The sequence below is a fragment of the Pieris rapae genome, chromosome Z (assembly GCF_905147795.1).
Source record: "Pieris rapae chromosome Z, ilPieRapa1.1, whole genome shotgun sequence".
In the NCBI taxonomy this organism is placed as follows: domain Eukaryota; kingdom Metazoa; phylum Arthropoda; class Insecta; order Lepidoptera; family Pieridae; genus Pieris; species Pieris rapae.
Genome location: NC_059534.1, coordinates 4,179,925 through 4,207,713, shown reverse-complemented (window position 1 = coordinate 4,207,713; position 27,789 = coordinate 4,179,925). Strand labels below are relative to the sequence as shown.

Sequence of the window (27,789 nt, the reverse complement as noted above, 5' to 3'; positions counted from 1 at the left end):
TGTTGCCATACACAATAAAAATATACTTTATTAAAAAGTTTTCTTTCTTATAATAAAAAAATTCTTATTTTCTAAAAAACAAAGATCAGTTTCGACGCTTTTAATCTCACTCCACATATGTGTCTATAGTATTTATAAATCACAATCCAAGGCATTTCCATGTACTTGTCAGACCTTAAGCATCATGGACGAGTTTTACGTTGTTTATTTTGTTGAAATGATTACGGAGTTTTAAGTGGGCCTTGTTGCAAGAAATCACGGTTTGTTGCATCTGTTTAGGCAGAGATGCGAAAGCTGCAATTGTACCTTCATCGACATCATTCCTCCTATAGAAGAGCATATACGGTGTGTGTGAACGGTCGAGCCTGTTAATGCCAGTCTCGTCTGTTGCTTTTACCCTGGAATCGTCGAATATATACCAATCACTATTGTCTTTTCCTAACGTATAATAGTGGCCAACATTCATGGTGGTGCCGGCGTGAATTACAGCAGCGAACAAATTATACGAGTTATTATCCGTCTGGCTGCACAGAGTTGGCAATTTAACAGATGTATTGTACATCACAGAGTGCATTAATTTCGTCTGAACTCGAAGTTTTGCATCGTATCTGTAAAAATTTAGTAAGTTTACGTTAGGCTTTTAGGAATGTTGAGTCTGTACGAAAAGTGCCGGATCCCGTCGGCATTCGTCATCGTATTAGATTGAATAAACGTTAAATTAAAAGTCGAAAAAAATGCCATTCTCTTCCACTAAACCCCTAAATACGCGTTATCTAAAATTATTTAGACTTTGTAAACCGAACAAAATTTTATTTCCTTACGAAGTGTTGATAATACTTTACTGTATAACTCGAATTTCAAAAAGGAGTCTCCGGAAGTAGTACATTTTAATTTATAATATGTAAAAAAATTAAATTGAAATGTTATGCATTAATTTCAAATTGAAATTGAAATATTCGACTCTACAAATAGAAAAATACACTGAGAAATCGCGACTCGCAGTTCTTTAAGTTAACTCGTTAACTAGTTGTTTTTGATGATATAAACGATATTGACTGACTAGGAAATGTTTTATATCTCCGGCAATGTAACCTGAGACTTTAAGACATCTATGACACAGGGAAGCTTTAACACTCCATATACCACATATTCGTTATTGTGCAAACCCCATAGAGCTACCCGCGATCGCCCGAGGCTGTACCGGTCCTTCCGTCCCACCGTGATAGTAATAACTAATAATATATTGTCTAGTAAGCATTGAACTTTATTTGATGACTGTCTGTCTGGCTTAGGATGGCTTCAGACTTTCTTAAAAATTGAACCAATATAATAGTGAAACAATGTTATCAATCAAATAGTTTTTAAGTTGATTTGTAATTTTCTTTCTTCTCCATATAAAGAATGAAGATAAATTATTCGTATACAATCATTATTTTTAAATTAAAATTTAAGAAATTCCAAATACAATAACGTATCAGAATTGATTCAAAAATAACATATCACTGAAACTGTATACCAAAACTTACTTAAAAGTTTTCAAAATTATTATCAATATTTTTGGGGTAGATTCTATGATGACACATTTCTCGGCATCCCGCAAAATATTACAATCTTGGCACTGGTACTGATTCTCTCCTGTTAATATTTCATTAGAGAAATAAAAGTCGATCAGCCCTTGAATAGTGTACTGGTTGCCATCGGATTCCTCTGGGAACGCCAATTGTATATCGCGGCAAACATCTCTAGAGCGTGAAGAATAGCCACAAGTTATGCATGTTATACGGGTGAGGAATACTCCAGCAAATATATTGTTAATGAACGAATCGTCAAAACGCCACCGTTTGGTATTATTGACAGTATTGACATCGACGTCAGATTGACGTTTTCGATTGCACGGACCAGCTGAAAATAAAAAATCTTTATAATATAGTCTGGAGCTTTCTTGATAAGCGTCTTTAAAATTGTGCGGACGAATAGGCTTTCGTTATATGTGTATTTAACAATGTGTACTATTCTCATATGATGTTAACCGACATGTATCAGGCGCATAAGCATTATACAATGTGTGTATATAAACTTTAAATTAGTGTGTCTGAATTAAAAAAAAATAGATGTACAAAAAAAATTAAGTAGATTACTTTCATTCAATTATAAAATTAGATAAAGTAAATTCTTGATTTTACATATCATAAATTATAAAAACTTTTGAAATCATAACTTCTTACTACACTTATTTAAAGTTTAAACTTTGTATAATGCTTACTATCTCATATTCTCCCATGAAAAATCTGTCTGTCTGTTGCTTTTTCGTTTATCGACTTCAAGCTAATTAACATATAAAAACTTTAATAATGATTGTAGTTTTTATCAGAAGTATCTCTCATTATGTCGAAACCATCATTTTTGAAGGTTTCACTTCTACCAAGAGTGAATTGCACACATGTTTTTTAAATTATTAATTAATATTTTTTATTACTATAAACCCCTTTTATTTATTTCAACGAAGGTTAACGTTAGAATAACATTCAAATGAAATATAAAATGAAAAATAAAATGAATTTCGTTAAAAAATAACGCTGTTACAAATACAATCCAAAGAGTGTAAAAAAAAGCATTCGTGAGCATTAAATATACACACCCGTGTTGCTGGATTCTGCAGTTTGTGACGATGTGCATGGCTTTTCGGATACTTTTGGCTCGTTACTGCAATTTAAAATAATAAACATATTAAAATTTTAAACTGCCCGATAGTACACCAATTAAATGTTGATAATCTATATCTCCGTACAAGCGCTGCTTATAGGGATGATGATGACGCCTTCTTTTACATATCAATTAGTTTGGAGAGTAGTCTGTTGATAGAAAATGGCGAGCTGAGTTGTTCGAAGGTATATATGATATTGACGCAGGCCAACACATTTTTTTGGTTGCAGACCCAGCGGAGTGAGTGAGTGAGTGTGAGTTTGTAGGGTTCATTCGTAATTTCAAAAGAAAAATATACATAAAACAAGGCATACTTAAGCCTAGCTCAAAGGCGTTTATTAAATAATAATGACAGAATTTAAAACGTCCGAAGTTAAATGTCGTTTATTAAGTAAACAAAATAAATCAGTGGTGCTACAACCTCCTTAGGTCTGGGTTGAGGCCCAAATTTCTGAATCTATTTCATGATCATTTTTCAATCTAATAGGCAAGTAGGTGATCAGCCTCCTGTGCCTGACATACGCCGTCGAATTTTGGGTCTAAGACATGTCGGTTTCCTCACGATGTTTTTCTTCACCGTTCGAGCGAATGTTAATTGCGCACATAGAAAAAAAGTCCATTGGTGCACAGCCGGGGATCGAACCTACTGCCAGTCAGGGATGAGAGTCACACGTTGAAGCTACTAGGCCAAAACTGCCCTTTATTAAGTTTTGTATAAATTTCCTTGAGTTTTGGTGGTTTCAAAGACGGGACATCACGAACTATACCACCAAAAGGAAATAAAAAAATAAAAAAAACACTATACAACATCATGTGAGACGATTAAAACGTCACCATATTCTAGAGCTAGAAGGCCACCAGTCTCTAGGTATCAGAAGAGTCGCTTCCCATGGGAATTGATAAGTCGACAATATTATCTGTAACTTTATGCACTTTATATTTCTTTTTCCTAACTAGGGTTACTTAGTTAACTCCTTAATTTATGTTATTTGAAGGTATATGCTATACCGTATACGTAATGGAATAAAGTGTCAATAAATTAATTCATTTTAAATGATTGATAATAAATACCTCTTGCCATGACCCGACTTGCCCTCAGTGACGTTCGTGCGGCTAGAATTAAGCACAACCGGTGTATTGTAGGCAAAGTTAGCGTCGGTTAATGTACTATTCTCATATGATTTTAACAACTCGAACAAATACCTGAAATCATTTTTGTAATTAGTATAATGCAGAAATATCTTTTATTTAAGGTAATTACTCAGTATTGTGTTTTACTAACATAACTTTTACACATTTAAAGAAAACACTTTTTCAACGGATTGAAGCTATGTATTATTATAGATTAATAACTATTTTACATAATTTTACAGCGAGCGTGGTCACGGTGACTGAGGACAAGAGAAGAGGGGGTGTTGAATGTCAAAAAGTATCACCGATGTAAAGCACGCAAAACGTCGGAAAAAATTAAAATTATGTAAAATAATTATAAATTTGTACTGTGATTTCTTTAAGGTAATTACTATTACATATATATATAGCAGTATATGTCACTATTATGAGAAAATTCTATGTTATTTAGTATTATCCAACAATTAAGTATATAAACCACGGACCTAGCAAGAAAAAGCTTTAAAATGAAACACTATAACTATTTAATAGGTTAAGGCTAGATAGGTAGAAATAAAATAAAGCTTTATAATGCTATGAATACTAAATATACTAAAAAACTGTAATTTCTACTTACCCCAAGAACTCAAAGCAATCGTGCTGTTGCTTCGGCACAAAATAGTCCGGTTTGGCGACCGACACAAACGTTGTTGGTTTGATACATGGAACAAATGTATGCATCATGGCCACAAATAGCGTCGACATTTTGGCCCAATAGGGTTTTTCATACATTTCTAGCACCGTATAATTGCTAAACCTGTAGGACAAGTGAAATGCGACATGTTACCAATAGCATAACAAATTATAGACTCAATATAAATCTAACATAGCTTTCCAATAAATTGACATTTTAAAACAATATCTAATGGTTCAAATTAGGGGTTTGACAGGTGCTATGTATTAAACTTAAACAGGACAGACCGATACAAAAGTTATACCGATACGCGAACGTTTTGTTTCATTAGTTAGCATAAACGGCAGCAAATACAATTCGCTAAAAATAAAGTCTCGGCAGGTTAGCTAGTTTTTGTGTCTGTTACATTGATTTCAATTTAAATAGAATACTTTATAGAAATATTCTCGACTATTTGAATAGCATTCAGTCAAGAGACTACAAAGAAATCTTTCAAAATTTTAATAATTACATTTAAACAATCACTCGCGCAACCCATAACCCTATTATATAAATCAAAAGAGATACCTATTATTTCGCTAACTGAAAATAAAAAAAATTGCACAGCGCACGGAAACGGTGGTATTTAATATTATAGACGTTAGACCCTGGAAGACTTTTAATTAAGAATTAAAAAATAATGCAGGAGCAGGCATATTTCTGCATATATTATATTTTTATTCCTATTTTATTCTTAAAAGCTGTGAACTACGAACAGTTAGCTAAATAGCTTGACGGGAATCAGAGTCGACGTCTGGGCAATAGGCATCTATGTATCTTGGACTATTTAGCTTAAGAACTACGAAACTCTAAGGCTAAAAATCGCGTAGCGTCATATTAAACCAAGCTCAAACTTATATAAATAATCGCATCTAGCTAGCGCAAACATGTTTCTGTGTGTGACACAGCATGTTTAAATAAATAGAAACAATTTTTATCTAATATTAAACACACCTCTCTTCAATTAGTACAAAGTAATAATTCTGTGGAAATACAAATGTTTCCAGAATAATGAATTATATTATTAATATTTCCATTTTGCGTTTAAATTAAGAAATGTTCCGCTCCAATATGATATTCGACTGTACAGTACACTTAAAGATATTGCTTTTTCAAAGCAAACATACTGATTCCCTAATGTAAGAATAATAATAATACAATTACTATTTATTTACAACCACAGATGCATATCACTAGCACAGATTTAAACTGCATAACCTACAGATTAAAATTCTAACACTTTTACACACAGCTTAAAAGGCAATTAAAAATCTTAAATACACCTTTCGTTAAGCTAAATAAAACATACTCACTCGTGAACCAAGAAAAGGGCTTGCAATACACTGTTGATGTAGCAAGTATTGCCAAGATTTTGTAGACCAACTTTGGGTCTGGTAATAATAGTATTTGTCTTGGTTAGTTGGTCAGTCTTTTGCGACGAAGAAATTACGTTACGGTCGAGTACTACCGTAGAAACGTTGGTTACCATATTATGACGGTCCAGCTTGATCTAGAAAATTGCATCGATTATCTTAAATTATGGTTCTTATGATTGCGTTTTTGCACACCCTCAATCCTGCGAATAATTCACAGTTCTCTCCCATCAACAGATTTCAATTAATATATATTGTTTACCGTATGCATCCCTAGGATGTGCAACTCCAACAAAACCTGCCCTTAATTAGAATGTTTCAGAGTTCATACTCACCACGTGGAAATATTTGTCCCGGAATTTATAAAGACGAACACCCTTCAATGACTGCATATTATTATTCATCATAGAAGTAAGAATATCAACTAGACTCCCCAATAGTTGCCTGCTCCACTGCCTGCTATCAGAAGGATATCTCTCTAGGATATCATCGATACACTTGGATATCTATAACAACAAATTATATGTACAAATGGCTTAATAACACATAATTAAGTATTACAGTAGCACTGGTTAAGGTTTACAATTCAATACCTCGATTTTGAGGTCGGGGGAGGTTATACTTATCACCCCCAACCAATTTCAAGTACCAGAAACAGTTATTTCAATAAAAAAAGAAAAAAAAACAAAACATACGTATAATACCTAACATTAACCGGGTCCATCGTCCTCAAAGTCATCCACATAAGCCGGTCGTATACCAAGATAAATTCACCAAGTTTAAAAAAAAATCAAATAAAATCACGCACATTCAAGAGAATACAAAAGAAATGTAAAAAGTAACAGTTTTTTAACGAATAATCCGCACTGTAACACTAACACACTGTTCTGGCGGGTCGTTTGCAAATTTCTAATATTGCACAAAATATCGAAAAAAATATTAATTAGTTTAAATTACAACTCAAGCAGCATAAATTACTCCAAATCTTACGGAGGTTTAATCAAATTCAAGGTATTGAATTATAAACCCAACCCGTAACACTGCCGTGTGGTAGTGGGTGGCGCGGCGGCGCAGGTTGTTAAATGCATCTTTATACCTATTAAATTACTTATTGTTAATCAATATATAACACTGAATTGTATTTATTTAATTTATGATTGCTCAATATTTGGAATAATTGACTGATAAAAAAAGAAAGGACACAGTACCTTATGGATAGACTGGACAAACAGCACTGAACGAAACTTTAACTAACAAAGGAAGTATAAAATTTTTAACTACCTACCTTTTTTATATATATATATTTTAACTTATCTACCCTTTTTTTCTTAAATGTAGACGAAGCATCGCGCGCGCCTCCTACGGCCGTGATGAGATATGCGTCTAAGAAAATTAGGATGGATATACATATTGAGCAACCAATTATATAAATGCGAATTTGGCACAACCATTCCCCCGGGTTTGAAGGTTTGCCTTCAATAAAACTAGAATGCAATAATCTAAAGAAAAGTTTATTAAGCTAACTAACCTAACTAGTGACCTATACAAATGTTACGGTTTCTAAAATATATATAACTAGCGACCAGCCCCGGCTTCGCACGGGTGTAATGCTGATACTAAATACACTACAGAAACACTGTGAACGTTGTATTTAAAAATGTGGGTTATCCATAAGAGATAGACATATACCATCACATCACCATCATTTTCTGTAGACCTTTTCAATGTGTACAATACTTAGTACATCATTTTGATAAAACTCTAGGGTTAAACTAGGGTTCAGCCTGCGTTTGCAATGTAAGCGGAAAAAATGTAATTAGAAACCTCAAAAATAACAGTACTTTTCCACTATTATATATATTAACCATTATTAATATTTATATTTATGGTTAGTTTATATCAAAATAGTTGATATATACTTATTGCATATACTTAATAATTATTTGACTAGTCTGGTATAACAATCAATATCTTTAATTATGGGTTCTTTGAAAGATAATAATATATAAATAATATTATTATTTTTCGTACGTATGACTAAATGGATAGATGAGAGTTGTAGCTGGTTAAAAAAATCTACTTGCTGATTAAAGATTATGTATTGGACGCCTTCCGAAAATAAAATGCAATAATAAGTGTAAGGGTTTCTAAAATTGTATAATGAATACGTTGCTAGTTTTACCATAATTAATACGTATATTAATGGCTGGTTTATATCGAAATAGTTGATAATATATACTTATTGCATTTAATAATTAGAATACAAATAACACTTCTATTGTATGCCTTACAATTGTCCTTAATGTTCCTGCGGAGACGCTAGCCAATCATACGGATTGGTCTGTGATACTTTTTACTATGTACAACAATATCCGGTGGTTTTTACAATAAATACAAGTTTCTTATAATTCAGGTAATTTAATAAATAGATGATTTGTATTATTATTATCTTAAATTATTAGTACTTAAAATAGATACAATGATGTATATTAATTAATGTGATTTTGTAAATAATAGTTTCAGTTTTTTTCTCGAGTAGTGTGGCGGGAAAATATCGGGCGTTGATTTTTTTGAGAGGGATCACTAACTTCCATTATATCACTGGACAATAGTAGTCTATTAAAAATGAATATTTGGTTTTGGCATTTAAAAAAGATATGGTTCATATCTGCTACCTCGTTATTACAGAAAGAACAAACATTATTATCTATAATATTAAGTTTAGCGAGGTGCGCAGGTGCAGTGTTGTGACCAAATCGCAATCTGTTTATTGTGGTAATGAACTCACGACTTGCTGTATCCAACTCATCATACCAGGGCCTTATCACTAAGTTTTCTTCTATACTTCCATACCATTTTCCTTTAAATTTCAGATCCTCTTTCCATAATATTGACCATTAATGTTTTATTGAGTTATTTATATAATAATCAGTCATAACAGTGTTAATCCCTTCATATACAGCTTTGTCTGCTATTTCATTACCAGTAATAATTTTAAATTAAATTTAAAATGATTAAGTGTCGCATGCTTAAGACTATTTAAAAGACTTAAAGAGTCTGTCAAAATTAGAAAATATTTACAATTGCTTATAGAAGTAATCAATTTTAAAGCGGCAAAAACTGCGTATGCCTCTGCTGTAAATATGGAGTAGTTATAATCAAGAACAAAGCTTTGAGCAACATCTTTTTGGAAATCATATACTACTCACAAAATCATTGCCCGTACTGCCATCAGTGTAGATTGTATAATATTTGTTATTTTCTTCTTTAAAAGCCAGTAAATCTGAATTATTTTCAATAGAATTAGATAGAATCGTAATCGGGCGTTGATTAGTTAAGAGAAAACCAACCAACCGAGGCAAGGGCCCGTCGGGAGTTTGAAAATTCGGCGGGGCATTCTTTGTTTCTTGTTAACTAGTTAATTTTATACCAGCGTGCAAATATAAAGTATTTATTAATTCTATTGTTTTCTTCTTTAAAAAACGTTTCCTGCATTACTGGCTGGGAGATGTCCAATATTAGTGAGAAACAATTTAAAATCACAACACATTTATCTTTATTATTCCATGTATTATGTCATAATTAATATACACACATATTCATAACAAATCAATTACCTTCTTATAATTAATTAGGAATTGATTATATACATTAAGATTTATTTTTAATTGTACACATTTATTTAAATTAATTCATAAATAGATTGGTAGACAGTACATTTAACGAATTTTAGTGACTACTTAATGAGGGCGATATTTAGAATCGAGACTTATGTAAAAATATGTTCGATTTTGACCTATTTGTGATCACTTTGATTTTGCCCCAATATTAAAAATCATATACACCATAGAAATCATATAATTCATAATACACATAAAATGGTTCAGGGAACGCTATTTAGACGGATACATCAACTATACTATTATGATCTCATACAATTTTAATATCCTTATAATTATCATCAAATACTTACTTCTTTTCTCTAAATATATATATGCAATCCCACTGATGGGTGCATAATATTTGTGTTTTAAAGTTGTAAGCACATTTAACAATTATGTTAACAACCCTTATGAATAAAATAATTGTTTACAACAGATATTTGTATAAGATAACAGCTCTCCAGAATTTATTTGATATATTAATCACATTGACTTATTACATAGGCGACTAGTGGCTAACTGTGGGTTCTAAAGGTGTGTGTATTCAATGGTATGTACTTCTATCTATTTACAATCCAATTTCGTATATATAAAGACTTAATTCATCATAAATTTTGGTTTCAGATAAAAAACAAATAGTCTAGTGTTTGATCAATGAAGAATTATAAATTATTCGATTTAATTTAATTATTTGATAGAAAAGTGACATTTAACTACACTAACATAAATGTTCTTAATTAGATGTTTTGGTTTTCATTACATTGAAAAACACAATTTTCATTAGCTGCAACCCTCATGTAACGCTCACTCTCTTAAAATGTTCAGATTATAGTTCCACACTAAAATGTTGACCCGCACAAATAAATACTCTTGGGTGTTGCCATACACAATAAAAATATACTTTATTAAAAAGTTTTCTTTCTTATAATCATTTCTGCAATAAAGAATTTAAATCGAAAATAAAAATCAGTTCCGACACTTTTAATCTCACTCCACATATGTGTCTATAGTGTTTATATATCACAGTCTAATGAAAAGTCCATGTACTTGTCAGATCTTAACCGTCATGGACGAGTTTTGGTCGTTTTACGGAGTTCTAAGTGGGCCTTGTTGCATGACATCACCGTTTGTTGCATCTGTTTAGGCAGAGTTGCGAAATCTGCAATTGTACCTTCAACTACATCATTCCTCCTATAGAAGAGCATATACGGTGTGTGTGAACGGTCGAGCCTGTTAATGCCAGTCTCGTCTGTTGCTTTTACCCTGGAATCGTCGAATATATACCAATCACTATTGTCTTTTCCTAACGTATAATAGTGGCCAGCATTCATGGTGGTACCGGCGTGAATTACAGCAGCGAACAAATTATACGAGTTATTATCCGTCTGGCTGCGCAGAGTTGGCAATTTAACAGATGTATTGTACATCACAGAGTGCATCAATTTCGTCTGAACCCGAAGTTTTGTATCGTATCTGAAAATTTAGTAAGTTTACTTTAGGCATTTAGGAATGTTGAATCTGTACGAAAAGTGCAGCCGTGCCGATTATTAAATAATATCTTTATCTTATAATACAAATTTATCACTAGTTTTTCAGTATAGGAAACACATGACCAGGGCTCTTCCAACCCAAGGTTCCCTTTCTTGGACTTGCCGGGTCCCGTCGGCATTCGTCATCGTATTAGATAGAATAAACGTTAAATTAAATGTAAAGTTCACAAATATAATAAACACTGTAAAGACATTAAAGAAACAAACAAATTTAGGCGGCTCTTTTCGCACAGACTCTTATAACACATTTTGTTAATGTCCCAGTTACGTTCTATTCGATTATAATTGAACAACAGCCTCGCAAGTCGAATACGCATTGGCAAGTGTAACACGATACATGATATTACTCCCGTTTGACCACGTTTCCACTGTCTATTTACTTTCTCACACGTAAGCAATAAATCAAGCAAATAAATTATACGTCATTTATCATCATATAGCTCATACATTATTTTTATTTTTAATTGTAGTTAGTCAAACTGATTGAAAAATAGCATATCGCTGAAACTGTATATCAAAACTTACTTAAAAGTTTTCAAAATTACTATCAATATTTTCGGGGTAGATTCTATGATGACACATTTCTCGGCATCCCGCAATGTATTACAATGATGGCACTGGTACTGATTCTCTCCTGTTAATATTTCATTAGAGAAATAAAAGTCGATCAGCCCTTGAATAGTGTACTGGTTGCCACCGGATTTCTCTGGGAACGCCAACTGTATATCGCGGCAAACATCTCTAGAGCGTGAAGAAGAGCCACAATGTATGCATGTTATACGGGTGAGGAATACTCCAGCAAATACATTGTTAATGAACGAATCATTAAAACGCCGCCGTTTGGTAGCAATATTGACATCGACGTCAGAGTGCCGTTTTAGATTGCACGGACCAGCTGAAAATAAAAAATCTTTATAATATAGTCTGGAGCTTTCTTGATAAGCGTCTCTAAAATTGTGCAGACGAATATGTGTATTTAACAATGTCAGTTAACCGACATGTATCAGGCGCATAAACATTATACAATGTGTGTATATAAACTTTAAATTAGTGTGTCGAATTAAAAAAAAATAGATGTACAAAAAAAATTAAGTAGATTACTTTCATTCAATTATAAAATTAGATAAAGTAAATTCTTGATTTTACATATCATAAATTATAAAAACTTTTGAAATCATAACTTCTTACTACACTTATTTAAAGTTTAAACTTTGTATAATGCTTACTATCTCATATTCTCCCATGAAAAATCTGTGTCTGTCTGTTGCTTTTTCGTTTATCGACTTCAAGCTAATTAACATATAAAAACTTTAATAATGATTGTAGTTTTTATCAGAAGTATCTCTTATTATGTCGAAACCATCATTTTTGAAGGTTTCACTTCTACCAAGAGTGAATTGCACACATGTTTTTTAAATTATTAATTAATATTTTTTATTACTATAAACCCCTTTTATTTATTTCAACGAAGGTTAACGTTAGAATAACATTCAAATGAAATATAAAATGAAAAATAAAATGAATTTCGTTAAAAAATAACGCTGTTACAAATACAATCCAAAGAGTGTAAAAAAAAGCATTCGTGAGCATTAAATATACACACCCGTGTTGCTGGATTCTGCAGTTTGTGACGATGTGCATGGCTTTTCGGATACTTTTGGCTCGTTACTGCAATTTAAAATAATAAACATATTAAAATTTTAAACTGCCCGATAGTACACGAATTAAATGTTGATAATCTATATCTCCGTACAAGCGCTGCTTATAGGGATGATGATGACGCCTTCTTTTACATATCAATTAGTTTGGAGAGTAGACTGTTGATAGAAAATGGCGAGCTGAGTTGTTCGAAGGTATATATGATATTGACGCAGGCCAACACATTTTTTTGGTTGCAGACCCAGCGGAGTGAGTGAGTGAGTGTGAGTTTGTAGGGTTCATTCGTAATTTCAAAAGAAAAATATACATAAAACAAGGCATACTTAAGCCTAGCTCAAAGGCGTTTATTAAATAATAATGACAGAATTTAAAACGTCCGAAGTTAAATGTCCTTTATTAAGTAAACAAAATAAATCAGTGGAGCTACAACCTCCTTAGGTCTGGGTTGAGGCCCAAATTTCTGAATCTATTTCATCATCATTTTTCAATCTAATAGGCAAGTAGGTGATCAGCCTCCTGTGCCTGACATACGCCGTCGAATTTTGGGTCTAAGACATGTCGGTTTCCTCACGATGTTTTTCTTCACCGTTCGAGCGAATGTTAATTGCGCACGTAGAAAAAAAGTCCATTGGTGCACAGCCGGGGATCGAACCTACTGCCAGTCAGGGATGAGAGTCACACATTGAAGCTACTAGGCCAAAACTGTTCTTTATTTAGTTTTGTATAAATTTCCTTGAGTTTCGGTGGTTTCGAAGACGGGACATCACGAACTACACCACCAAAATCCTTGGGTTAAATAAAGAGTTATTAAAATAAAAAACCACTATACAACATCATGTGAGACGATTAAAACGTCACCATATTCTAGAGCTAGAAGGCCAGCAGTCTCTAGGTGGCAGAAGAGTCGCTTCCAATGGGAACTCCACATACCAGCACCACAGATCAGATTCTCTCATAGCCTTAGGGCTGATTACAAATTCGCTCAGAAGAAAAAAAAATCATGATTACTCTTAAGATATGCTTTTAGTTGGGTAATTGACAATTGACATTGATAAATCGACAATATTATCTGTAACTTTATGCACTTTATATTTCTTTTTTAATATAGTTGCTCAAAAAGTGGCATATTGCAGGGACGTATAGCGTTCGGAAAGAGGGCTATTACACACTCGTGCTTTTTGATGTGAAACATCTATAGCCGCACGTAAAACCGATTTCTGGCGTGGCGACACGTCGCCACGCTATATGATATACAGTCTAAATGCAGTAGTAAATTTCACATTAAAAATATTTAATGAAAATAATGTTTATTCAACAAATAGTCATCGTTATCTGGAAAAAATCGTAATATTTTATTTTATCATTATAACATATTTAGTTCCTATCACAGTTTGTTCTTTTCTGCACATTACTTTTACAAAATAATGTCGATGTTTCACATCTGCCAGGCGTCCCGTGACGGCTCACATTTTTTTCTTTACCTTTCCCACACTAGTGCGTTATCATTCCCAACTGTCAACTGTCTATTAAAAAGAAAACACCAACCACGAAGGTTTTATTAAAAAAAATCATAGTAATTTTTATGATTCACGCAAATATTTTAAAAAGAAGCTACTAATTTGTTTCAATATCAGATTTAATGATTGGATTCAATGCGTTAGGTTTGGTTTCTTTTCATTTCATATCAATAAAAATATTCTACTGAAGACTTGGCTGTATGGGCGAAGTTCCCGTTGCCTACCCAGAATGGGTGAAGAAAAGAAAAAAAAATTTGCTCATATTCTTTGACGGTTGGCGCCATTTTCTAAAAATGTAATTTCACAAACAAAGAATTAATACCACCCGAACTCAGTATAATTGCACAAAATGCTTCGGAGGACATTTTACCGGAAACGTAAAAGTCGCTACATATGTACGTGCAACGAATTTATTGCGTGGAGAGAAGAGAAAAAAAGCAAATAGTTTTATTAAATTGATTATTTTTTCTCGCAACTGTATTAAAAATAGTTGTTCAGTACACGTGCGGAACCGTCATTGCAACTTGTTCCGAAACTCTTTGCAATGACAGGCTTTCCGCACTTGTAATGAAATATACTATTTCCTAACTAGGGTTACCTAGTTAACTCCTTAATTTATGTTATTTGAAGGTATATGCTATACCGTATACGTAATGGAATAAAGTGTCAATAAATTAATTCAATTTAAATGATTCATAATAAATACCTCTTGCCATGACCCGACTTGCTCTCAGTGACGTTCGTGCGGCTAGAATTAAGCACAACCGGTGTATTGTAGGCAAAGTTAGCGTCGGTTAATGTACTATTCTCATATGATTTTAACAACTCGAACAAATACCTGAAATCATTTTTGTAATTAGTATGATGCAGAAATATCTTTTATTTAAGGTAATTACTCAGTATTGTGTTTAACTAACTAACTTTTACACATTTAAAGAAAACACTTTTTCAACGGATTGAAGCTATGTATTATTATAAATTAATAACTATTTTACATAATATTACAGTGAGCGTGGTCACGGTGACTGAAGACAAGAGAAGAGGGGGTGTTGAATGTCAAAAAGTATCACCGATGTAAAGTACGCGAAACGTCGGAAAAATTTAAAATTATGTAAAATAATTATACATTTATACTAATACAAAGCTTCAATCCGGGTATTTATCTATGCTCAAAGGCGCCTCAGTACGTTTGCCGCGCTCACTCAAGACGGTAGTGTTTTGCCTCGCTTATTTTAGTAGGGGAGCCCAAGAGGGGATTTCGGGATTTACTAAAGCGCGGCAGATTAATATACAGGGGGATACCTTGTACCCGGTTAAGTACCTCCACCAAATATGAGGCCCATATATTATAAGGCCGCCCGTGAAGGATACAGGATCAGATTAGTAAAAAAAAATTGATCATCAGACATTCTCGAGCGCGTCAGATTAAGGTAGTGTGAGTTAATTACATCTTAAAAAGTGTATATTCCACTAATCTGACAATTTGAGAGTGACGTAAAGAAAGGGGAGGGCAGCAAAGTTGTAAAAAAAAAGTCATCTTGACATTCTCGAGCGTAGCTAAATTTTTTTTTATTTTGAATGATTTAATTGAAGAATATTGAAAAATATATAATCTGACGATTTTCGCAAGCCGAAATAACAAAATTTCGTCGATAAATTTCGTGCGATAAACGCGTGCAGCTGCGTGATGCCTACATTTCCTTCTCCGCGTTTCCCTCAAAATTAGATTTCATGTGAATTTGAACCGATTCGGACCGATAGATTTTGAGAAATTTTGAAAAATCTCAAAAAAATAACAATTTGTTTTTTTGAAAGTGTTTTTTTGCAATAACTTTTAAACGGCTTTATCCATCAACTTTAAAAACTAATCCACCTTTGAGCTTGAAAAACGACGTCGATCGCCAACAAACTGGTCGAAATTGGTTGATTCGTTCGAGAGATATCGTGAACGAAAGAAAACCGAAAAAAGTGTTTCTTTCACATAAATTCGACATTTCATATCGGATTATCGTTTTTGATTGAAATTAAATAATTAGAACTTAAAAAATGCGTCAATCGCCGTCAACCGCGGGAGAATTGCTGGATCCATTCAAAAGTTATTGGGGTTTGAAAATTTCAAAAATAGTGTTCTATGAAACTTCTATCAGACTTTCGAGCTGGGAGGGCTCAAACGCATAGAAATATTATTTCTTTGAACTCAGCGAGCTCATAAGTACAATTTTAAGCGCCCAGGAATGGAATTGCAGGGATGGCTTTTAGGGTGAACCGTTTTTCTAATATTTTTTTTGTCAGATCAGGCAAATCCCTCTAGATAATCGTCAGATTATGAGACAGTACGTTTAGAACATAAATCTGAACCATATATATCTTAATCTGACGCGCTTGAGTATTTCAAAATGGCGAATTTTTTTTGCACATTATAATAATGGCTGCGAGTTTGCGTCAGATCGAAATCGTCAGATTATTGAATCAGAGCTTTTTTTTGGTGCACTTAACACCCCCTTAGAAAACCTGACGCACTGGTTTAATTTTTTTTTTCATTTCTAACCCTTACGTACAACCACCCCCATCATGCAAATGATCAGATTAACATACGTACATTATTAAAAATACGTAGGACATTGATGCTATCAATAACTGACGCGCTCGAGTATGTCCATGCAACAGTTTTTTTTACATCTTTAAAAATCTACAGCCGCTTTCCCCACCGATGAAAAGGTATATATCATATAACATTTTTTTCTGCTATGAATACTAAATATACTAAAAAACGGTAATTTCTACTTACCCCAAGAACTCAAAACAATCGTGCTGTTGCTTCGGCACAAAAAAGTCCGGTTTGGCGACCGACACAAACGTTGTTGGTTTGATACATGGAGCAACTGTATGCATCATGGTCACAAATAGCGACGACATTTTGGCCCAATAGGGTTTTTCATACATTTTGAGCACTGTGTAATTGCTAAACCTGTAGGACAAGTGAAATGCGACATTTTACCAATAGCATAACAAATTATAGACTAAATATAAATCTAACATAGCTTTCCAATAAATTGACATTTTAAAACAATATCTAATGGTTCAAATTAGGGGTTTCACAGGTGCTATGTATTAAACTTAAACAGGACAGACCGATACAAAAGTACGCTTGCACAAAAAGTAGTATCTGCGTACGAAGCACAAAACGTTCGCGTTTGATTAGTAGCATCAACTACAGCAAATACAATTCGCTAAAAATAAACTCTCGGCAGAGTTTTTGTGTCTGTTACATTGATTTCAATTTAAATAGAATACTTTATAGATACTAGAAATATTCGCGACTATTTGAATGAATGAATTTACAGTCAAGAGACGACAAAGAAAACTTTCAAAATTTTAATAAATAATATAAATATATTTGTTTTTATATAACTTCTGGTTCTGCACTTCTTGCACTCATCATTTTTAATTATTGTTTTCTATTCGGACTACGGTTGCCTGGAAGAGATCGCTCGTTTGCGATAAGGCCGCCCGTTGCATCCCTTGTAATTTTTATGTATTGTGTTATTTGACTTTCTTTCTAGCAACGAAGTGTGAATAAATAAATAAAATAAATAATTATATTAAAACAATCACTCGCGCAACCTATTATATAAATCAAAAGAGATACCTATTATTTCGCTAAATGAAATTAAAAAAAATTGCACAGCGCACAGAAATAGGCGGTATTTAATATTATAGAAGTTAGACCCTGGAAGACTTAATTAAGAATTAAAAAATAATGCAGGAGCAGGCATATTTCTGCATATATTATATTTTTATTCCTATTTTATTCTTAAAAGCTGTGAACTACGAACAGTTAGCTAAATAGCTTGACGGGAATCAGAGTCGACGTCTGGGCAATAGGCATCTATGTATCTTGGACTATTTAGCTTAAGAACTACGAAACTCTAAGGCTAAAAATCGCGTAGCGTCATATTAAACCAAGCTCAAACTTATATAAATAATCGCATCTAGCTAGCGCAAACATATTACGACACAGCATGTTTAAATAAATAGAAACAATTTTTATCTAATATTAAACACACCTCTCTTCAATTAGTACAAAGTAATAATTCTGTGGAAATACAAATGTTTCCAGAATAATGAATTATATTATTAATATTTCCATATTGCGTTTAAATTAAGAAATGTTCTGCTCCAATATGATACTCGACTGTACAGTACACATAAAGATTTTGCTTTTTTACTAAATAATTATTAAAATTGTCTATTGCAAAGCGAACATTACTGATTCCTTAATGTTAGAATAATAATAATACAATTACTATTTATTTACAACCACAGATGCATAGCACTAGCACAGATTTAAACTGCATAACCTACAAATTAAAATTCAAACACTTTTACGCACAGCTTAAAAGGCAATAAAAAATCTTAAATACATCTTTCGTTAAGCTAATTAAAACATACTCACTGGTGAATCAAGAAAAGGGCTTGCATTACACTGTTGATGTAGCAAGTATTGCCAAGATTTTGTAGACCAACTTTGGGACTTGTAATAGTATCTATCTTGGCTGGTTGGTCAGTGTTTCGCGACTTCCATACAGGGTCCAGCACTACCGTAGAATTGTTGGTTACCATATGTCGTTCCAGATGCTTGATCTAGAAAATTGCATCGATTATTTAAATTATGCTTTACACACCCTCAATCCTGCGAATATATTAATGGCTTGTACCGTCAACTGTAGGGTAAGGTCGGAAATGCGGTATCGAAAACTACGCCATGTAACGATGAAAGCCTTAAGACTTACTTGACTATCAAGAAAGAAGATGATCACAAAATAAACACAAGAGCCCAAGAGCAAAGGTTGAAGCGTCACTGATTTATATTGATTTATATACTTTCATAAATGTGTCGGCATTAAAGACACAGAACCAAAATAAATTATTGATTCAAAACGCTCGATATTATTTGTTATGTGCCAGTTCACGTAAAGTTAAGTAATGCTCAGTCATTTGTATTACAAATACGATTAAATGTGATTACTTTTTATCTTAATTAATAATTATTATGTAATATCATTTTAATAAGATGTCTAGATTAAACAAATGTAGCTAAGAAAATTAATATAAACTTTTATTTTGTTACTAGAATAATTCACAGTTCTCGCCTATCAACTGATTTCAATCAATATATATTGTTTACCGTATGCATCCCTAGGATGTGCAACTCCAACAAAACCTGCCCTTAATTAGAATGTTTCAGAGTTCATACTCACCACGTGGCTATATTTGTCCCGGAACATGTAAAGCTGAACACCCTTCAATGACTCCATATTATTATTCATCATAGAAGTAAGAATATCAACTAGGCTCCCCAATAGTTGCCTGCTCCACTGCCTGCTATCAGAAGCTAGAGACTCTAGGATATCACCGATATACTTGGATATCTATAAAAATAAATTATATGTACAAATGGCTTAATAGCACATAATTATTAAAGCTATCACTTAGTGTTGTAGTGGGTGGCGGCGCGGGTTGTTAAATGTATCTTTATACCTATTAAATTACTTATTGCTAATTAATATATAACAGTTCACTGTATTTATTTAATTTATGATTGCTCAATATTTGGAATAATTGACAGATAAAGAAAGAAAGGAATCGGCACAGAACCTTCAACCACGTGGCTTCCTCTCGTAGCTGGATTCCTTCTTCTTTAAAATAATTAGTTACAATTATTCATTGATAAGTTCAAGCAAAAACAGAAACTTGTCTATGATAACCCTGTTTCTGTCAGTTTGACGTTTCCAATCGCGGTTATTTTGATTATGATAACGAGTTTTAAAAGATTTAAAAATGCCAAATAATAAAAGAGAACGCTGAATTAATTGGGGCATAGAAGAGGTATGTAGAATTGTGAATGTCGTGTAAAACTGAAAAATGAATGGTTATTCATTGATTTTGTTGAATTATAATTTGTTTCTTGTGTTCGGTTACAGCAATATTTTAAAATTATATTACGACCCTATCAGTCCATAATTGAAAATAAAGATTTAAGTACGAACACAAAAAATGGAGAAAGTAAAGGCTTGGAGCGAAATAACAGAGAAAACCACATTTTGACAAGTACCTGTATCTCAAAAAAACTACTTTGTTTAATCAAAATATATAATTGTTTTTTAGTTGTGCAGTTTTTTACTGTCTAAATTGTTACTCTAAGCTTTAATTATTATTATTTTATTTTTTACAGATAGCAAGTCTTTTTTAGCTTCGGGGATACCTTATATGCAGTCTTGAGCTCTGGAAAATGAGCACCTTCAAAAAGAACAGTAATATAATATAAAAAAAGCTACAGACAGACATTCTAGTGAAGATTTTATTAGTCACTTTAAAATAAAGAGAATAATGTAATAAAAATATTTCAAAAATGAATAGAACAAGATGTTAAAAATGTTTAAATGTTGATGAGCAATCGAACTTAAGATTTTTTAATGAATATGGCTGTCACGGCTACTCCACACAGGAGGAAAACACTGTTTAAGGTGAGGGTGTTGTTGGTGGTGGAGGCAGGCCTTATCATCATCATCATGAGAGATAGGTTTCATTTTCAATTCAATGGCTATATTGTGTAAGACTGCCAAAGCTTAAAAGGCCGGCAACGCACTCGCGAGCCCTCTGGCATTGAGTGTCCATGGGCGGCGGTATCACTTATCATCAGGTGAGCCTCCTGCCCGTTTGCCCCCTGTTCTATAAAAAAAAAGCTACTTACTATAAACATTGGTGTTTGCTAGATATGTTCTGACAATAAATACCTAAATCGATTGTTCAAAACACCAAAACATTTCTCAACACTATTGTGACTTCTAATGTGGGTATAATTGTATGCTTCTTCTCTACGAGTGGTCGCATTTATTACTGGTGTAAATAACTAATGAGTGCAAGCATAGCCAGAGTCACCATATCATACCATGAACTTGTTCCCTCTCAAAACATTGTTAAAACGGCTTTTTACGAAAAATCAGTGAGTCATGGTTTAGGTTATGTCAGACTTATACTAGGTTGGCGGCTGGAATAACACTAGTATGAACAGTTGTGCCGACGTTATAGTAGGTGTAGGTTACACCAGGTTTATTATATTAGTAGATATTTTTCTTATTCTTAGGTTATTTTTGGTATACATTTTTTCCATGCTTATTGGTACCACTGTTTAAGTAATTCTAGAAAAGTTATTCGTTACATGGACTTACCCGGTCAAAAGCTTCAGGCGATTTCCGCAGCGATATCAATAAATGCAGTATTACATCAGCGACGGGCTGTTTCCGCGTTGCAGGACTTATCATAACAGAAAAAAGATTACCTATATTCTTCACTGACTCCTCAATAAGGATATCGTACATTTGATTTTCCTAGAAAAACATTGAGATGTTTAGCTATGTTCTATTTAGTTTTGAATCACTAAACTAAATCAGTATAAAAGGGGTCTTAGTAAGAAAAATAGAAATCGTCAGACAAAGCAAGCTTTAGTAAATATTTTGCTATTAAATACAAATTAAGAGAGAAAAAGATGTTACCTCTAGGACCTTAATGAAGCATAGTATCCAGTTGCTTAGATAAGGTAATGTATACGACTCTGAGAGCCAGCGATATAGGCATGACAGCGCCGACCGCAGACCATCATCAGATGCTCCTTTTTTACTCTGTTGAATAATCCATCGGGCTGTGGACAATGCCGCTCTGGGATCGGGTGCGTCCATCACAATTAACACCACCGACGTGGCCGGGCACGCATTGGAATCTAAAAGTAATTTGTAAGCTCACACACTATCGATTACTAAATAAGAATCAAATAGAATGATGAATGAATTTCATATTCAAGCCTCAATAAGTTTCATACAAAGAGATGTCTACCCACTGGTTACAGTGGGTAGATATTGAAATCGTTCGTTCAATAGCTTTTGTCCCGTAATATTATATTTAGAAGCATATATTTTTTAAATAGGAATTGGAACGTGGGCATCCAACCACAACGGGACTTATCTTCTTACAAGAAATTATGTAATAAACGGGGGAATAAAAAAAATTTGTTATAGTTACGAACGTATGTCTGCCTAACTTTATAAATCATGTTAAAACTTACTTGGATCCGAAATATAGGAATAGAATTTATTAATAATGGTTGTAATAATTTCATTGCGTAATTTACAGTCCACATTGCTAATTACGAAAACAAGAAACTTTTCAATACTTCGTAGGCATTTCCAAAGCTCTTGCTCCGTACCCGTCAAACGACCTTAAAGTAGAATATAAATAAATATTTCAAATTTGAAAAATCATTAAAAAATTAGGTTCTTTACGTCTTGTATAGAACGTAGAATGTAGAACTCCCAGTAATATCATTTTCCAAGGTTTTGGACCCCTTAAATAAATTAAAAATCGGATAACATTACAGGCATGATGTAAATGACATTGTCTCAGTTCCCAGTGTTTCTTTTATTCGTGGCGTTTGAGATCAGGTTAGGTTTGGTAAACAAATTTGTACCGTCTTTCATTCATTTCACAAATCATGTTTTACTTAATTTCTACTCATTTTTTTATATTATATAATAGGGGGCAAACAAGCCTGCGGGACGCCCAAAAAGGGCAGTCATAGCAACCCATAGACACCATCAGCCAATAGAGGTTGCAGGTATCCCCAGAGATTTAGTGAACCAAAAATTCTTTTTTTTTATTCAGACGCACGCCGCTCACCTGATGTTAACTGTCTGTTGGCGATAAACTCAAAAACTACAGAACGGAATTTATTTGTTTTCACCAATATCTAAAATGTTTGATTTTATTAAATTATTTATAAACGATTCTTATTTTTTATTTCTTAACTTTTCTTTCTTCGAATTCAGTTTTTCTTAACGTTTCCGGCCCGTCATTTTTTTGCCTTTTTGTCATTTTCTTTTCATACATTATTTAACCATTATTCGTTCGGATTAAATTATTGTTTTTCGATATTTAAGCTGTAGCTTAAATATAAATATAATAAAGGCCAGGCTTGGAAATTATATTTGGTTTAGTTTGTTGATTGCGTTCGCAGCTTAACATAAATTGTATAGAATCAAAATTCCAATAAATAAATGTACCCCCTGAAAAAACCGTTGTATATCTTGTTTGCCCCTAAATTTGTACAAGTTGGCATCACTGTCGATCACTTCGGACCGATAAAACACCGCGTTCCGATCTAGCAAGTTATCGGATCGTTAAAAACCGGATGCCGGAGTAGTGGAGAAGCACATAAGTACTTCCTGTCGTCAGTTTCTAAATCGGATAGGTACTTAATTAACGTTTGCCGGACCGGAGCAGTGGAGAAACGGCTTTACGGTTGCCCGTACGAAGCCGAGAGGGTCGCTATTGATTTATAAAAAAGCGCTTAACTCAGTGTTAGTCAGACATAAATGTGTCTCTCATCTTTTTTTTCGGTAATTTTGAATTTTTTTTACGTTCGACACTTTGCCACGGTTCTCTAACTTTTGTTACAACACCCCATTTCGATATCTTACCGTTAGCCCAGGCGGTTGGCCTCTTGAGGCAATTACATGGTGGAACTTTACATTCACATTTTTCACCAAACAATTCAGTTTGTATTTTAGGCCAAAATTCGAGAAATCAATCAACGCCCCATGAAGCTGATCAAGTTAGTACGAGCACTTATTTTCTATCACCGATTGGGCGGGCCGTCCACGTTTCGGTGGTATGAAACTCGGAGATGGAGACCGGGAGACCAGTTCCCTGTACGCCTATGTGTTATCAATCTGAATAAAAGACGTTTTGCAAAATTTAAGCCATCACCACAATGGCGATTTTAGCCAAGAATGAGAGCTAAAGTGTTTTTGGGTTTTTCGAAATCAAATTTTTACCACAAATTTCCTAATTCTCAAATGCCACGAATTCTAGACCTAAATCCGCAAACTCAATCCTGCTAGGTGTCACCTTTAAATTATTAATAAATAATTAAGGGTTAAAGGGACCATAGAATATATTTTGAATCTCCTAAACTTCACAGATTTCAGGAGTAAAAAAAAGTGCCAGCGCGCTGAGTGAGTGTGTCTCATAGAATAATGGTAATAAGTTTGGTGTTATACTTACTCAGACACTGGACAACATTTTCACAACTTTGAATAAGCTCATTTGGGGGTGGCAGAAACACAGGTTTATCAACAATTGGTTGAATATACTCCACAAGTGTTGTCAAATTCACCTCTTCTTGATTCTGGCGAACCAACTGATGCTTCTTAACAGCCATTTCCTTTTTTTCGCCTGAAATAGATGGCAATTTATTCTCATACATAATATAATATATAAATAATTGAACTGTTGGCACTGAATAAATTATTACTGTGTCTTATACATAGTCAGTAAGTAAAAATAAAAATAATATTTCTTAGTAACTACATTTGTATTTGTAAACAAAGTAATTTATTTAAATATATTTAGTAACCATATACAAAGTTTGTCATTGAGATGGGTGAACAAAATCTCAAGATTTAAATAACCTTGAATGCTTGAACCCCTAAGAAACTCATTGTTTAAAAACAATTAGAACAATAAGGTGGTGCATGTAAAATGTAAAGTTTTAAAAAACTAACATCAAAATTTCAAAATGACTGTGTAATAATAATTGATTATTAGACTTTAAGACGAACATACACTAGTTACTGTAAGTAGTGTATGTTTGTTGAATCCAAAGGTTCAATTCAATTTCAATTCAAAATCAGTGATTATTTTTTTCCTTATAAAATTAAGAAAGTTAAGATGAGTATTATAAAAACAGGAAAGGTAACATTGCTAAATGATGCATAGTCGGGGCACATACTTTAAATGCATTTAATAAACTATCTATTATACAGCAAAGTATCAGGGATGAATTTTTGTACAAGAATCTTTTATGCAGGAGAAAGTTACCATCTCATGAATATGCTCCATTGACAAATTAGACTGGTTCATTAATTATTCTCATGTTTTTTCCTTTTTTTTATAGAAAAGGGGGCAAACCAACAAGAGGCTCTCCTGATATCAAGTGATACTGCTGCCCATGGACACTCTCGAGGCAAGTACTGAACTTCTGGAACCAATTTTAGATTTAGATTTATGGTGAACCATTTTTCTATATGCCACACACATTAATATCTTTCTCTCTATTAACAGAAATATATAATGGTTCTGCTTGTGGCGTCTGGTTAAAATAAAATAAAATACGTTTATTTTGGAACATAAGATCATCTAGGTATCACTTATTCCACGTCAATCAATTCAAACCTGTAGGCATCCCTACTCATCGGCAAAGAACACTGAGGGTGTAGGCCGAGAGAAAAAGCCGGTGTAAAAAGCAAATCATCAAACAATATTTAAAACAAATATATCAAATTAATTAGAGGTAGCCTGCCCGGCACTAGTCCCAGGCCCTTTTATCAACTAGATAATCAATAACTTTATAGTAAGCCTTTTTACACAGCTTTTCTTTAATACATTTCTTAAATTTATTAAAAGGCAGAGATAAAAGAGCCTCTGGGATTTTATTAAAGAAGAGTATCCCTTTTCCCAAAAAATAATTACTAACTTTACATAGTCTAGTATGGGGTACGGTTAAAGTTATATTTGTGTATGTAATTAATAATTTCAACAAGTCATTTAATGCTTTTTAATTATGATCATCTATGTGTTTGTTTTTTTTTATATAGAATAGGGGAGAAACAAGCAGGCAGGAGGCTCATCTGTTGTTAAGTGATACCGCCGCCACCCATGGACACTCTAAATGCCAGGGGGCTCGCGAGTGTGTTGCCGGCCTTTTAAGTGTTTTAGTTGGTGTTTTGTTTTCACTTTATTGTTAATGCATAATAGTATTTTGCCTACTGATGGTAAGCATATGTTATATTATAAATCAGGCATTTTGTTTCAATATGTTAAGTGAAACATTCTCCATACATTTTACATTGAGTGTAGTGGAGAATATTACCAGTTCTTCTCACCTGCTTTATGGCCATGTTTTTGGGAACTGGTATTAAATTTTATTTTAGATTTGCATTCAACACTGTACATGGTTACCAACTCAAACAAATTTTGATTTGATTGGCACAAATATGTCATTGATAAAAAATGCAATTTTAATATTTTCCAATACATAAATCTTACTCATTCCATGTCATTCAAAATACTGTCTTCAATGGTTAAATTGACAATATTGGAAACTAATATTCCAATAACGTTTTTTCTCACAAGTAATAAATAAAGAAATTTATATATTAACCACAAGGGTTAGATGTTGTTTATTAACATGATAGATTAATCAATGTGTAAAGATGTTAGTACTAAGTGTTAATTGCAAATAAAAATCGCAAAATATAAAATACGTAAATGAAAAACTATATGTTGCACTCATTGACATTTCAATCCTTCAAACTATCGAAATCAATACAACATCAAGAACATCAGAATACGCACCTTGCACAAATGTTCGTGTTGAGTATCATCAATTCACCAATGTAGAACAAAGCAAGTGATCACTGTTATCTTTTATATTTATGGTTAGATGAGTTCATCTTATTCGGTAACACATAAAATCCCGGAACTTTTCCATTTCATAGAGTCTATATGAGTTTTTCACACAATAGAGATCTTTCAATACTGTCATGTCCAGCAATGTTGAGACAGAGGTATAGGTTCTTGCACAAAAACTGAGATAAATTATAATTGATTTAGAATTTAATTAAACACAAAACATTATTATTAGTTCACGATTAAACAGTTTAAAAACAAACAATACTCCGTTTTCAAAAATTGTAGTGATACTGAAAATTGCTCACAATAAAATCCTTGTAAAATCGAAAACCCATAGGGTAGAGAGTATAGTTGTATAGACAGTAGATTTTAGAACACAGATTAGATTATTCTGCTATTTAAGTCTGTGGAACTTCCACTCAAGTGATAAACACTTCATTTACATCGAAATCCAGGTGAGTCCTAAGTATTTTCTTTAAGCTGGACTCCCGAATGTGTTAATCGTGCCAATGGACTTTGTATCCGGCTAATAAAGAAATAAAAATAAAAAAAGTGTTAATCGCGGAAGTATTTAGTGGATTCTTATCATTGTATTATCTCTGCAAAACCGCGAAATTCAAAACGAAAGACGTGTTCAGTTGAACTAAATAAACGCTATTTTAAATGAATAATAAAAATAGTAAATCGTGAGGATGGAATATTTTATATGTTTATTTTGTTGCTTTGTGTTTTTATTATTTTAGTAGACTTTTACTCTGCAGTTACAGGTATTATATATTTCGTTTCGGTACATTTTACTATTTTTATTTATAGAGGATTAGATTTTCAGTAACGAATCTTTGTCTCAAATTATATTATATGTTTTCTCGTTAATTGCGACTTACTATTTAATTAAGATTCGATTTTTATCTATGAACACTTCTTTGATTAACTATTGTGGCCTTATTGTTTACA

At 33.0% G+C, this 27,789-nt stretch overlaps 1 protein-coding gene across 2 annotated transcripts; it reads right to left on the bottom strand.

Moving 5' to 3' along the window:
* LOC111000096 (ubiquitin carboxyl-terminal hydrolase 38) lies at window positions 1–27,178 on the bottom strand. Of its 2 annotated transcripts, none has more exons than XM_045634107.1 (12): window positions 26,779–27,178; window positions 24,427–24,597; window positions 22,430–22,582; window positions 21,864–22,087; window positions 21,540–21,698; window positions 19,569–19,739; window positions 18,764–18,951; window positions 4,451–4,630; window positions 3,775–3,906; window positions 2,639–2,703; window positions 1,527–1,902; window positions 1–608 (listed from the first exon to the last, which is right to left on the bottom strand). In XM_045634107.1, the coding sequence occupies exons 2-12, from the start codon at window positions 24,581–24,583 to the stop codon at window positions 176–178; spliced, it is 2,238 nt and encodes a 745-aa protein (XP_045490063.1). In that variant the 5' UTR covers window positions 24,584–24,597; window positions 26,779–27,178; the 3' UTR covers window positions 1–175. The 2 variants fall into 2 exon arrangements, with proteins under 2 accessions (XP_045490063.1, XP_045490064.1); XM_045634108.1 differs by lacking the exons at window positions 1–608; window positions 1,527–1,902; window positions 2,639–2,703; window positions 3,775–3,906; window positions 4,451–4,630 and adding exons at window positions 9,486–11,054; window positions 11,657–12,026; window positions 12,735–12,799; window positions 15,014–15,145; window positions 17,096–17,275.
* Between the last annotated feature and the right edge of the window lie 611 nt (window positions 27,179–27,789).

What these genes read in the sequence shown, in the direction of transcription:
- LOC111000096 (XM_045634107.1), bottom strand. Translation starts at nt 24,583, where the DNA reads ATGGCTGTTAAGAAGCATCAGTTGGTTCGCCAGAATCAAGAAGAGGTG. An exon ending in AAATGTTGTCCAGTGTCTGA is followed by an intron (nt 22,583 to 24,426) that starts GTAAGTATAACA and finishes TTCTACTTTAAG; the next exon opens with GTCGTTTGACGGGTACGGAG. An exon ending in TGCAGAATCCAGCAACACGG is followed by an intron (nt 1,903 to 2,638) that starts GTGTGTATATTT and finishes TTTTATTTTCAG; the next exon opens with CTGGTCCGTGCAATCGAAAA.